At 43.5% G+C, this 13,454-nt stretch overlaps 1 protein-coding gene across 1 annotated transcript in view; it reads left to right on the top strand.

The window, feature by feature from the left end:
- Positions 1-6,538: 6,538 nt before the first annotated feature.
- Positions 6,539-13,454, top strand: part of UBA2 (ubiquitin like modifier activating enzyme 2) — a 24,162-nt gene continuing 17,246 nt past the window's right edge. The window contains exons 1-6 of the mRNA XM_025209482.1: positions 6,539-6,624; positions 6,910-6,980; positions 7,933-7,997; positions 9,526-9,626; positions 9,808-9,929; positions 11,476-11,543. Coding sequence (XP_025065267.1) covers positions 6,976-6,980; positions 7,933-7,997; positions 9,526-9,626; positions 9,808-9,929; positions 11,476-11,543 — 361 coding nt within the window. The 5' untranslated portion in view covers positions 6,539-6,624; positions 6,910-6,975. The remainder of the gene's footprint in view (positions 6,625-6,909; positions 6,981-7,932; positions 7,998-9,525; positions 9,627-9,807; positions 9,930-11,475; positions 11,544-13,454) is intronic.

Here is a 13,454-nt window from a genome sequence, read left to right as displayed (position 1 = left end):
GGCTGGAGTTACAGCTGCTGCTGCCCCCTGCGCCCCTCGGGCACTGCCCGCCTCTGCCCCCGCGTCCTCAGCCCGGCCTCGTGCCCCAGAGCCGGAGTCTTGAGGGGGTGAATGAAGGGGGGCCAGGTGCCTGCCTCCTTACTACCTCCCCTTCCCACCGGTCCCTCATGGTCCCCTTAGCACTCGTCCCCTCACTGCCCGCCGGGCCAGGCACGTTTAAGTTGGTCTTCCTGATGATTAGATCCCATATGTTAAAAATTAGAAGAGGTTTATATGGGATCTAATTATTGGTGGGGGGGAGGGGGTCTTAAAGTCAGCATCATCTTGGATTTGGGTGAATGCAGGCGATTTGCTGGTAGGACCGCCCTGCACCCAGAGACGACCCAAGCAGGGTGCAGGGCCTCAGGGCAAATCGGCCTGTGCGGGGCCCCGTGCCCAGAAGCAACCGAGCCGGCGGCGGATTCGGGTTGGGTGGGGGGTGGAGTGCCAAGTGGCCGGACGCGCCAGATTCGGTGGCGGGGGGGCGGAGCCAAGTACGGAATTGCTGTGGCCGCTCCGCCGGGGCCCCCAAAGTGCGGGGCCTCCGGGTGTTTGCCCCGATTTGCCCCCCTGGGGACAGCCCTGACTGTACCGCGCTAGCAGCCCTGTTGGTTTCAGTCTCTTGCCGCTATCCAGCGCAACGTTAATATGGCATCTGTGAAGCAAATGTTGAGAAGAAGATGAAAACCAGCTTTTTTTTCTTTTTAGCTGTGATATTTCTTTTGTTTCCCCCTCAACCTGTTACTTGTGGACTCTTGTAGCTCCTCAACAGTAGCAAAAAATTCTGTTCCTTGGATGTTTTTTTTTAGAAAATGAAGAATTATGGGCAAGGTTGATGTTCTGGTTGAGTTTATTGCTTCGCGTTAGTTGCGTATGTAGATATTCTGGTTGAGAGCCTATTGTAGGACCCAATCAAACTCCATTAACTTCAGTAGGAGTTGGATCAGGCCATAGATTTGATATTCTTTAACTTTTTAGTTTTTGACTACTCAGTTTGATAGAGCAATATTTAGCTATGGGGAGGGGGAATGCCATGAGAGCCAAATGAGAATTACTGTGCAAAGTAGGATCTTGTGATCCACCATATGAAGAAATCAGTTGGTGTTTGTGATATAGTTGTTACTGTATGTTGCTACTTGAAGCAGATCATCCAACATTCATTATCTGAGTTGTAAAAAAAAATGTACTCCATCCTAAAGTGTACAAAAGCAGTGGAAGAGAAGATAGCAAAGTATAGATGGAGGATGGGAATTGTAGGGATGATCTTGAAGCTGATCAGGAAAATGTTAAACTGAGCTAAGTATACTTGACAAAAAGGTATTGAATGTGCCATGATGAGACAAGAAGAGGGCGATCTAATAATCAAACCTAGACCAGGGGTGGCCAAGCTGCCACAAGTGGCATAGGCAGCCTCTGTGTGTAGCATGCGGCAGATTGGGGAGGGGCAGGCAGATTGGACAGGGTGCAGAAGGCTGAGCAGCAGATCAAGTAAGGGCAAGGGATCATAGTGGTACTCGGGAAGAGTGTGAGGCTAATTTGTGGCATGCCTGCCAAAAAGATTGGTCCCTACTTGCCTAGAAAACATTTAATACATTTGTTCTAAGGTCCCTTTTCCTTTTAACTTGCTAAACAAAAATCTACTTCAAATCCACTAAAATAGATTGCTACTACTATAAAATAGCAACAACTATAAGGATAACTAGTAATATTTTGGTACAGTAGGCCTCAGAGTAGAAAGGGGCAGATTATCAGTTTGAACTGTGTTTCTTCTTTTTAAGTTTGACATTAACAGCTGCCAATATCTGGTGTTTTAAATAGTCTGCTTATGAAAGATTCTGTCTGTGCTGGAAAATAGCTTTGAAATTGGATCTCTTTTTTGCTGTTTTTTATAAAAAACATTACAGATGGAAATATTAAAATTGGTCACTATGGTAATGCATAATGTTAACTAGAGGATGCACTTATAACTAAATCCCTTTTGTCTGAGAATTTCAAAGTATTTTACAAAGGAGGAATGAACAAGTGTTTTATGTAGGTAGTTTATAAGAATTCAGAGCTGATAAAGGGAGAAAATTTAGTTTTCATGAAGATGTCCATATTATAGTACTACCAGCAACTTCCTCCAATAAAAGTTGAATGGATTTCAGTGCAACATACAATTCTAAAACAGATTTCCATTTTCCAGCCCTGATCTCTGGGAATTATGGCTTGATTTGGAATTTTAGCAAAATTTCTTCAGCTATTACAATTTGAGTACAATAAAAAGATTATTCTTAATTTAAAAAAAAATATTTCTCTACTTTTTCTTTGACAATCCTGTTTGTTTGAAGCTTAAGACTTGGCATGAAAGAGGTGGTGGTTTGCTGGGTTTTTTAGACTGATCAGTAATGTTAGAAGGACTTGCCCTGCTTGGTAAACTTCTAAGGTATATTGCCTAATAAAGATGTGCTCCCTTTTAATGTAGTACAACTTTCCCTTGATTTATGCTGCACATGCATTCCCAGAGAACGGTGCATAAATCGAATTTGCATAAAGTGAACCCACTTTACAATGTAACAGATAGAGATAGGTTCCCATGACGGTGAGTGAGGCTGGGACTAGGGAAGGGGTGCTGCTCCTGGGGCTGCACAGGGCAGCAAAGCAGAGGGAACAGAGCGGCACTCACCCCAGCTACAGCGGCCCTGGGAGCGGCGGGCACCAGCTGCCTGCAGCTGCTGTGCTGCACCGTGCTCTGCCTGTCCCCACTCACCTCTGCTCCTGGGCTGTGCCATGCCCTGGTGCAGGCAGCTGGTGTTGGCTGTTCCTGGGGCTGCTGCAGCCAGGGCTGGTGTGAGTGCTGCACCCCATGCTGCCCCAGCCTGTGCTGGAGAGGCCCTGGGAGCAGCTGACACCAGCTGCCTGCACCACGGCACGGTGCAGCCCAGGAGCTGGGGTGAGCCCAGGTGTGGGGGGGGCAGGTAGAGCATGGTGCAGCCCAGCGGCTGCAGGCAGCTGGCACCGGCTGCTCCCGGGGCCGCTGGGGCTGGGGTGGATGGGGCCACGGCCCTTTCCCCTCCCCACACAGACTTTTCTAGTTGGGCGGGGGACAGCTATGCTTCACATAAGAGTGAATTTACCTCTCATATAACGAATTTGGGTGTAAATATGCTCATTGCATGAGAGCAAATTCACATATCAAGAACCCGCAGAAATTGAGGGAAAACTACTGCATGTTATTTTGAGGTTCTCACTTATGCGCAAATGCTGCAGCTTTGAATGCATAGACTGGTGAGAGAGGTGGGAAATGTACGAGTGGGGCTTCCAATAAAATCTGCCATCTAGAACAGGAGATAATTAGGGGTAGAAGGATATTTTTAATGCTTAAAGAAAACTAAAGTAAAAGTTTTATAGGAAATGAAAATAGAAGGGCTGTTGGGGTAGTGTTAACACATGAAGATGCCATCTTGACTGAGTTGTACAGCTTGGCTGTTTTGTGGCATTTTTAGTGAACAGCTTGATCGTATGAATATTCATTGATATCCTTAGTCTTGCGCACAGCAGAGTTTGAACGATTGTGAATTTGAGCGATCAAGTTGGGTGACGCCATGGACAATCTGTGTTCTGCATTTCACTGGTTGCCTAGTTGTTGTCAGAATTGTCATCTAATCCAGTACCTCAAAACTTTGTTAAAATGTGTAGAAATTTTGATATGCAGACAAACTTGGCTGCACTAGTAGTTCATCTCATCTGTGTATTAGACTTCAAAAGTCTCAGCTAGAGTTTCATTCCTTAAATAATTAAGCTACACATGCAAGCAAAAAAAGGAACAGAAAGTACTACATACTTAGAATGCAGCTGAGTTAACACTGGTTTAAAATTAATTGTTTTGTTTTAATTACAGCTTGAAAAATAACTCCAGTTTTATTTGTTCTATTAAAAAGAAAATATGGCAAAGGAGCTACAGAATATATACCATTCATAAGGAGAATTCTTACTAAATAATCTTAATTGCATGTGGCATCACTAATTTTACACCCAGTTCTGAAAATGTTACCCTAAAGTAGATAGGAGAATCAATTTGAATTCCATGCAAACTAATATGCATATGTGTTTTGAACTGGCATGTGCATATTTTTCATTTTACCCAGATCGGCTTGCCCGGGGGGGGGGGAGGGGTTATGTAGTTTTTTTTCCCCCACCAACTCTCACATTGTCCTTATTATTAATCAGTTGCAGTGATGTGCATGAAGATGAGCAACTGATCACTTGTGTACAAGCCTACTCTGTTTAAGTGAATAGTTGCAGGACTTAAAAAGGCTATGTGCTTATCCAGACTTCCTGTAGACACTAACAGCACCATATACTTCACTGTCATTGATTACAGGAGACAAGGCTAACCTGTGGCATAGGTGCTGTAAGCAGCCTGTGTGTGTGGCATATGGCAGATTGGGGAGGGGACAGGCAGCACAGCAGCAAATGGGGCAGGAAGCAGAAAGTAAAGCAGTAAATTGGGCATGGGAAAAGGATCCAAATGGTGCTTCAGGGTGAGGGACTAATTTGTGGCGCACATGCCAAAAAGGTTGGCTGCCACTGGGTTCCAGTACTGTCAGTGCCGTGGTATTTGCAGCCCTGAAGCTGACTAGCTCTCTTTGGGTGCTGACAGATGTGGAAAAACAAACAGCACTTTACTTTTAGCTTGGCATGCCCCACACCAAGCACAGCACATACCCAGAAGAGGAATCGCATCCGTTTGACCCGGCTCGCCCAGCATCTGTAAAGCTCATGCGCTTCAGTGGGGCTTTCAGTGTTTTTATCCTAATACCTGACTAAGTCAGCTGTTAAATAAAAGCGTCAAAAAGCCCCACTGAAGCACGTGAGCTATACAAACGCTGGGGAGCCAGGTCAGACTGACACGATTCCTTTTCCGGTAAGGTGCTGGTTTCTTCATCCCCCTGCCCACATCTGTCAGTGCCCCTAATTTTCAAGGTGTGCATTAGAAGTTGACTTTGGCACTTCTGGTAGAGGAGTTTTTGGCACTGCTGCCTTAGAAAATGAGGGGAGACAGACTAATTCCTATAATTTTTAAAGCTGTTAATGGCTACCCTTTGACAGCTTCCCATTTACTGTTTATGGTGAAGTTAACTGGAATACAGTTAGTTACAAAGTAGACAGTAGCGAAACAGTGAGGCTGTTCTGACTCAAAATTATATTTGATACAAAACACTGTTCTGTTCAGACCTCGAAACTGAAGGCAGAATGAAACAGTGCCATTTTGCACAGCCCTAGTAGACAGTAGGGCTGGAAAATGCTAAGTACTCCATCAATTTATGCAGTAGGCAACAAATTGATACTATGGTTAGGCTATGAAGCTAAGTGAATTATTGCAGTTGTCCTATATATGTATGTATGTATGTATGTATGTATGTATGTATAGTGTGCACGAAACAGGCCGTATTCAATTCGGATTTGGCCCAAATTGGGGACAGTGATTTGATTTGGATCGCTGTCCCCGATTCAGCTCAGCCGAATCTGAAGATTCAATGCTGATTCAGAGAATCAGCGATTCAGTCATAGACACAGCTTTAAATGTTTTTTTCTACATACCTTGAGGTACCAGGCACGGCTCATGAACGTTGCAATGCTGGGGCAGATGGAGCATCACACAGGAGTGCAGGGGGGGCCCCCCCGTGTGTGTTCGGCAGCAAACCTGGAAGTGGACTGGAAGTATTTCCGGTCCACTTCTGGGTTTGCCGGGGAGCGCGCAGGCCCCCCAGCTCAGCGATTGGCTGCAGGGGGATCCCTGGTACCCCCCCCCAACCAGGAGGCACCAGTTGCCAAGCTGGGGGGGGGCGCGCGGCGGCAGTGCAAAGGGGTTCCTCGCACACTCCCCAGTGGACCTGGAAGTGCTTCTGGTTCACTTCCAGGTCTGCTGCTGAGCTTGCTGGGGAGCCCTCCGTGCTCCTGTGGGACACTCCATCTGCCCCAGCATCGCAGCATTCACGAGCCCCCTTGTACCTTGAGGTAGGGGTGGGGGTGTGTGTATGGAGTACACTATACAGGTACTACAATTGTATGGATACAAGTATAATAAATGAATACACAACTGAGAATTTAGAGAGTTCAGGTTTTTAAGTTATTTTTTATTTCCCTCGTTGCCTGGAAGTCTAGTACTTTTTCCATTTTAAATGTAAAAGTACATAGTTTTTATGGATTGCATTCATAATTCAGAAGCCTTTATTGTGTTTACTTCAGTAAGTTTGGAAGGCTGGGAGGTAAAATGCACTTGTTTTTTAAGTTTACAGTAAAAAATGTTGATTCTGCCAACTAGATGAGTTGTGGATTTAACATTTTTATTTGTAAATGTAAATAACTTGGTATGATGCAATGGATTTGAAAACCGGGCAATTAGAGCAATATCCCATGCTGTTGACAATCTTTAATGTTAAGAGTGCTATTTATTTTCATGACAAATTGCCAGAAGTACTTTTTTGTCCTGTTAAATATGTACTTGTGTATTTGTAGATTGATTTGGATACCATAGATGTGAGCAACCTCAACAGGCAGTTTTTGTTTCAAAAGAAACATGTTGGAAAGTCAAAAGCGCAGGTAAGAGAGAGTTTCAAGTTGAATTTTTTCTAACCAATATTATCAAGTTCTTTTTTTCATGTTATGAATGTCATGATACAGCAGCTGTATTACATGATAGTAAATGTCATGTAACTCCTTAAATCTGTTATATCTTCTCAGTGGTGGGATAAGTGTTGGTTGACTGATTATACGCAATATTTTAAATCCATGAGACCTTAGTAATGGATTTTTAAGTCTGCAGTATTGTTTGTTCTTGAATGAATGGTACATATATAAGGCTATCAATTGTCTGTTCTTTTCCAGGTTGCCAAGGAAAGCGTGTTACAGTTTTACCCAGAAGCTAATATTATAGCTTATCATGACAGCATCATGAAGTATGTTTGTCTTAATTTTAAAAAATATTATATGCAACATCTTGATTATTTTAAAATAAGTGCTCATGTTTTACTTTTTATTACCTTCCTTCTGGAATTTGCAGAATTTCTTGTGATCTTTATTTCATTAGTCTCTTTGCTAGCATACTTTCCACAGTTTTCCCATGGAATTTATATGCATATCCTGCTTTTTGATTACAAGGTATTTGTAGTTATTGGAAGCACTGTACTGTGCCTTCCCCTGCCTTGTGGTAGACAGACCTCTCTGCATCATAATTGTCTGTAGAAATGTACGTAGCTCTAGAAAAACTGTTGGTGTGTAAACTACTGATCCAAACTTAAAAGGGGAATTTTCACCCTGTTTTGGAATATTAGGGTGACACTGCAAAGGACACGTTCCATTAGATAGTAACTTAACAGACTTAACCAATTGTATCTGCACCATTGTAGTAATCAATATAAGGTAACATATAATGCTGATCAGTAGAAATAACTTAATTGCTAAGGATAGAAAATGTTGAGTTTTTTGTGTGCATAGATAATTGGGGGGGTGCACACTGTGCAGACTGAGTATCTAGAGAATACTGAAGCATTTGCATCTCTCTTCTTGTGAAGACAGAAAACATCATTTACCACATTTGCATATTTCCAGGTTCAGACAGAGAGAAATTATTAAAACTGTGTTGTTAACTTCCTAGATAATTTTTAGTAGTATTTTTAAACCTAAAACATGCAGACTTTAAACTCCAGTGTCTTTAGGCTCCTTTAAAACAGTGTAAAGTGATATTCTTACTTCTGAAGGATTATGAGATTTTAAAACTACTGAGGTAAAGGCAAGTTGTAAATTCTGTTTATGCATTTCATCATGAAGAATGTAAATTCTGTTTTAAGTGGGCAGTATGTTTAATTTCTACTGTGCCATAGCCATCTGAACACTACTTCTTCTCTGCAGCCCTGACTATAATGTAGAATTCTTCCGTCAATTTACATTGGTTATGAATGCTTTGGATAACAGAGGTGAGATTTCCACTTTTTTATGGCTTTATTTCTGAGTTAAGAAATTAGTTGCCTGCATATAGAAGTTGAAACGAGAAGTAAAGAGATGCTAATATCAATTCTGACAGTTAATCTTTTCTATAACCTCAGGCAGGTCAGTTTGTACCATGTCTCAGTTTCCTGTGTGCAGTATGATAGATAGCTAGATAAACATAGATATATAAAAATCTATACTTTAGATCAGCGGTGGGCAATTATTTTGGCTGGAGGGTTGCTTAATGAGTTTTGGTGAGCTGTCGAGGGCCTCAAGGGTAGCCCTGCCCCTTAACAGGTGCCCTGCCCCCTGGTTGCCATCTTGGGTCTGGAAGTCCTGCCCCTAACCCCTGACCTTTGCAATGGAAGTTTCTCGCCTTGTCCCTGAAGTACTCATTTTGGGAGGGGAGTTGACATCTTGAAACTGTGGGAGATTGTCAGTGTGTGTATGGATATGGGGGGGTGGGAGGTGTGTGTGGGAGTTGTGAGAGGGTGTGTGGGTGTGTGTTGGGGGTATGGTGAGGGGGGAGCCAGCCCCACCTGTCCTGTCTTGAAGCTGGGAACTGTGCACCACAGCCAAGGCAGAGGACCCATATGCTGTGGCACGGGGCCAGCCCATGCCATCCTGGCAGCACGTGGTTCCAGCTGCGTGGCCAGGACCCTCATGGAGCCGGCCCAGTCCCTCCCGGCTGTGGTGCATGGTTCCCAGGGCAAGCCCAGCCTGGCCTGGGAGAATGCGATTCTAGCTGCATGTCCTGGACCCATATGAAGCTGGCCCGGCCCAGGCTGGCTGTGGCGTGCGGTTCCTGGCTGCAAGGCTGGATCCCACACAGAGCAAACTCAGCCCAGCCTGAGAGAACGCAGTTCTGGCTTCAAGACAGGGACCCACATGGCACTGTGCAGAGCCAGCCCAGCCCAAAGTGCCAGGAGCCACAGAAAGTCCTGCGCCATCCAGCTGGAGGCACGGAGCTGCCCCATGTGGTGCTCCTGGCACTCTAGCTGGGAGTGGCACATGGAGGCACAGTGCCAGAGTCCCACAAGCCCCACAGAGTGGGGCCATCGCCAGCAGTCCACCTCCCTCCCTCCGGGCCATTATTACCTGAATTTCCACTCGGATGGAGGGAGGGCTGGAAAACAGTCACAGAGTCCCCAGGGCAGAAGCCTCTGCTAAGCAGAAGCCTCTGGTCTCTAGAAGCTTTTGGGATGTGGGGGCGTAGTGAGTCAGGTTGGGGTTGGTCACATCGCAACCAGAGCCTGAGCTGCTTGATGCTACCTCTGATAGCTTGCCAGATAATAATTGTCTACAGTTGAGAGGGGCCTCATGGTCCAGGTAGAATGGCCTGGTGGGCTGGATGCGGCCCGTGGGCTGTATTTTGCTTGTCTGTTTTAGATGGAGGTTGCTGTGTCAAACACAGCTGTTGATATATTACACTCAAGGTAGAATTCTCTCCTTTCAAGTCAGGCTTTCTTTTTATTTAGTATTCAAATTGCCCCTTAAATACTTTTCATCTTGCAGCTGCACGTAACCACGTAAACAGGATGTGTCTGGCTGCTGATATTCCTCTTATAGAGAGTGGAACTGCAGGCTACCTTGGACAAGTAACCGTTATCAAAAAGGTTAGATGATGTAACATTTTTCTGGTTAATATGATTTATTTGGTCTTTTGGACAGCTTGGGATGGGTAATGCTTCTCGTGGTTGTTGAGACAGTTTACAGTTTCACCCTTTAGCTATGAGCACCTTATCACTAGCCATTACAATATAACATGTAAATATTTACCTTTTCCTTGCTCTGTAGGGAGTTACAGAGTGTTATGAATGTCATCCTAAACCCACTCAGAAGACTTTTCCAGGCTGCACAATTCGCAACACTCCATCAGAACCTATCCACTGCATTGTATGGGCTAAGTATTTGTTCAAGTAAGTAAACCTTTTAAGAAAAATATTCACCGCATCACAATAATTTCTGTGTGAATTGATATGAAAAATGAGAATGAATAAGAATTAGAATTAGAATGAATAAATAAAAAAAAAACACTTGAGAGCATCATTTCCCCCCCCACAAAAGCTTCTACAACTTGAATATGGAGAAACCTCCTAATAGTTTTGCTAAATCTGTTTCATGAAACAGAATTTCAAGAGTTGACAGATAAGATAACATCGTAGAGAAGCTGCCAAGTAAGTTTCTTAAGCATATTGATGTGGATCAATAAGAGAGACTTGTATGCCTGTTACTTTAAAACGAATAATATACTTTATTACAAAGCAAGGCATATTTGCCAGTATAATGACCTTAGTAAAAAGAAGTTAGTCCTCTTTTAGAAGAACCAGTTTGATCATTCACAATAAATAATGGGATGGACAAAATACAGTTACATAAATAAAAAGGTACGATTAAGTGAAATCTGATTTCATATCTTTTTAATTTCCATTTAGGAAAGAAGTGAGCCATTGTGTTCTATGTTGTTTTGTTGAAAAGAACATGATTTAAATTTGGATATCATTTGCTATATCATCATTTTTCATTGGATTTAAAATTCTAAACTGTAGGTACTTTTCATAAAATACTTTTGTTGAGCTGGCAGACTAATAGCAATAAAGATTTGTAGCTTAAGAAAAATGTTTTAAAGTCAGTACAATTTAAACAGAAGTTTTGAAAAAAAACCAAGCACTACTAAATCCTTATACATCTTAGGTTCAGTTTCCAAATTTAAACTCATTTGCCATGTAATGCTCAAGCTATCCTTCTGTTCAACCTGCATAGGGAAGATAAAAGTGGGTTTTCATCATTCCTGCCTCCTTTCCTCCTCTTCCCCCCCACCCCGTCCCCATATAAGCACCAAGTCATAGTGCCTTCAGGAAGCTAAGGTCATGGATCCTTAAAAGTGCAGTGAAGTGAACTTTTTATTCTAAGATTTATCTTTCCCATAAACTAAAAAACAGCTCAAAGACCTACTGTAGGATGGGTCTACTTGACATTTTAACATGTTTCTGTTTTGAATGCCATGTTCTATTTTATTCTAGCTCTGCAGAAATGCAGATTGAAAGAAGTTCTTATTTTCCTTCTCTAGATATAAGTGACTTGGTATGATTTACTGTTCTTTTATCAAAGTATGCTTTTTAAAAATATTTTTATATTGTGCTTGAGGACCAATTAAAGCAAATATATGCCTTGGTTTTCTATGCTATAGAAGCTGTGAGAATTAATCTGTTGTGAGCTTTTAGAAGGCTTTTTTTTTTTTTTTTTTTAAAGGCAGTGCTAAATAGAGTTCTGTTGGCAACTTCTAGGAAACTTAAGTTTAACAAAGCTGGGTTAATAAAACAATAGACTAGTATAGGAGATGTATCTTGCTTATTTTTTATGGAAGGCTTTAAAAATGGGTATAAGAAACTAAGGAAATATATCAGTCTGTAGCTAAGCGTTTTATGATGCAGATCTAGTGTTTTGTTTTTAATTAATAAATAGTCAGCTGTTTGGAGAAGAAGATGCTGATCAAGAAGTATCGCCTGACAGAGCTGATCCTGAAGCTGCCTGTGAGTGTTTACTTAAATTGAGAGTATATATATTACTGCTTGTTTAAATCAAAATATCTCTTTTTTAATGTTATAGTTAGATTCCTAATATTCAGTTTAGTAATGTTAGATTCAATGAAAGAGAGAGAGAGCCTTTAGAATATGTATCTCTTTTGAGTTTCTGTACATCTGGATCCCATTCGTGGTGCATCTACATTCTTTCCTTTGGGGTTTGGAGAGCTGTTTTCTTTTTTAAACTGGTGGCATCCACTATAGGTCACACACACAGTCTGTAAGCCCTTGTGTTCTCCTATGAAAAAAGGAAGAGCAAAGCAACCCTAACAACCATCTAGTTCCTTTCTACTGCACCTTAGCAGAACAACAGCTGAACTTCTTTGTTCTCAGCTTCATCAGCTGGATAGCTAATGAAGCTATCCAGCCCAGCCTCTAGCACGGATCTTTGAAAACTCTTGGAGCTCTGGTGTAGTGCCCGAAGACTGGAAGAAGGCCAATGTGGTGCGTATCTTCAAGAAAGGGAGGAAAGTGGATCCGGCTAACTATAGGCCCATCAGCCTGACTTCTATCCCGGGGAAGATCTTAGAAAAGTTTATTAAAGAGGCCATCCTTAATGGACCGGCCGACGCCAACATCTTAAGGGATAGCCAGCACGGGTTTGTTGCGGGTAGGTCTTGCTTGACCAATCTCATTTCCTTCTACGACCAGGTGACCTATCACCTGGACAAGGGAGAAGAGATTGATGTCATATATCTTGACTTCAAAAAAGCCTTCGATCTGGTGTCCCATGATCGCCTCTTGGAGAAACTGGCCAATTGTCGCCTTGGGTCCTCCACGATCCACTGGCTGGAAAATTGGCTCCGGGGTCGGACCCAGAGGGTAGTAATCGATGGAAGTCACTCATCGTGGTGTCCTGTGACCAGTGGGGTCCCCCAAGGCTCTGTCCTTGGACCCATACTGTTCAACATCTTCATTAATGATGTGGACACTGGAGTCAGAAGCGATCAGAACTGGCCAAGTTCGCCGATGACACCAACCTCTGGGGCAAAGCATCCACACCAGAAGACAGGCAGGTTATCCAGGCTGACCTGGACAGGCTCAGCAAGGCTTTCATCCATAGATGCTTCTCAAGCAAATCCCGGGACGTCATTCTCCCCCTGTACTCGGCCTTAGTGAGGCCGCAGCTGGAGTACTGTGTCCAGTTTTGGGCTCCACAATTCAAAAAGGATGTGGAGAAGCTTGAGAGAGTCCAGAGAAGAGCCACGCGCATGATCAGAGGTCAGGGAAACAGACCCTATGATGACAGGCTGAGAGCCCTGGGGCTCTTTAGCCTGAAAAAGCGCAGGCTCAGGGGTGATCTGATTGCCACCTACAAGTTTATCAGGGGTGACCACCAGCATCTGGGGGAACGTTTGTTCACCAGAGCGCCCCAAGGGATGACGAGGTCAAATGGTCACAAACTACTTCAAGATCGTTTCAGGCTGGACATAAGGAAGAATTTCTTTACTGTCCGAGCCCCCAAGGTCTGGAACAGCCTGCCACTGGAGGTGGTTCAAGCACCTTCATTGAACACCTTCAAGATGAAACTGGATGCTTATCTTGCTGGGATCCTATGACCCCAGCTGACTTCCTGCCCTTTGGGCGGGGGGCTGGACTCGATGATCTTCCGAGGTCCCTTCCAGCCCTGATATCTATGAAATAAATAATTTGTTGTAGTTAGTGGTTGTCAGGTCTTTATTAAGTATGTTGGCTGCTTACAGGCATGTGGAGGAAGGGGAAACTGCTTTACTTTCAGCTTGGCATGCCCCCATGCCAACTGATGTTTTACCTGAAGAGGCATCACATCAGTTTGACACAGCTTGCCCAGTGTCTGTCTAGCTCACATGCTTCAGCAGGCCTTTTTAGCACTTTTATCTA

This window comes from Alligator sinensis, unplaced genomic scaffold (assembly GCF_000455745.1).
Source record: "Alligator sinensis unplaced genomic scaffold, ASM45574v1 scaffold170_2, whole genome shotgun sequence".
Taxonomy (NCBI): Eukaryota; Metazoa; Chordata; order Crocodylia; family Alligatoridae; genus Alligator; species Alligator sinensis.
The sequence above is the reverse complement of the archived record's forward strand: the minus strand, read 5'-3'. Positions and strand labels throughout refer to the sequence as shown.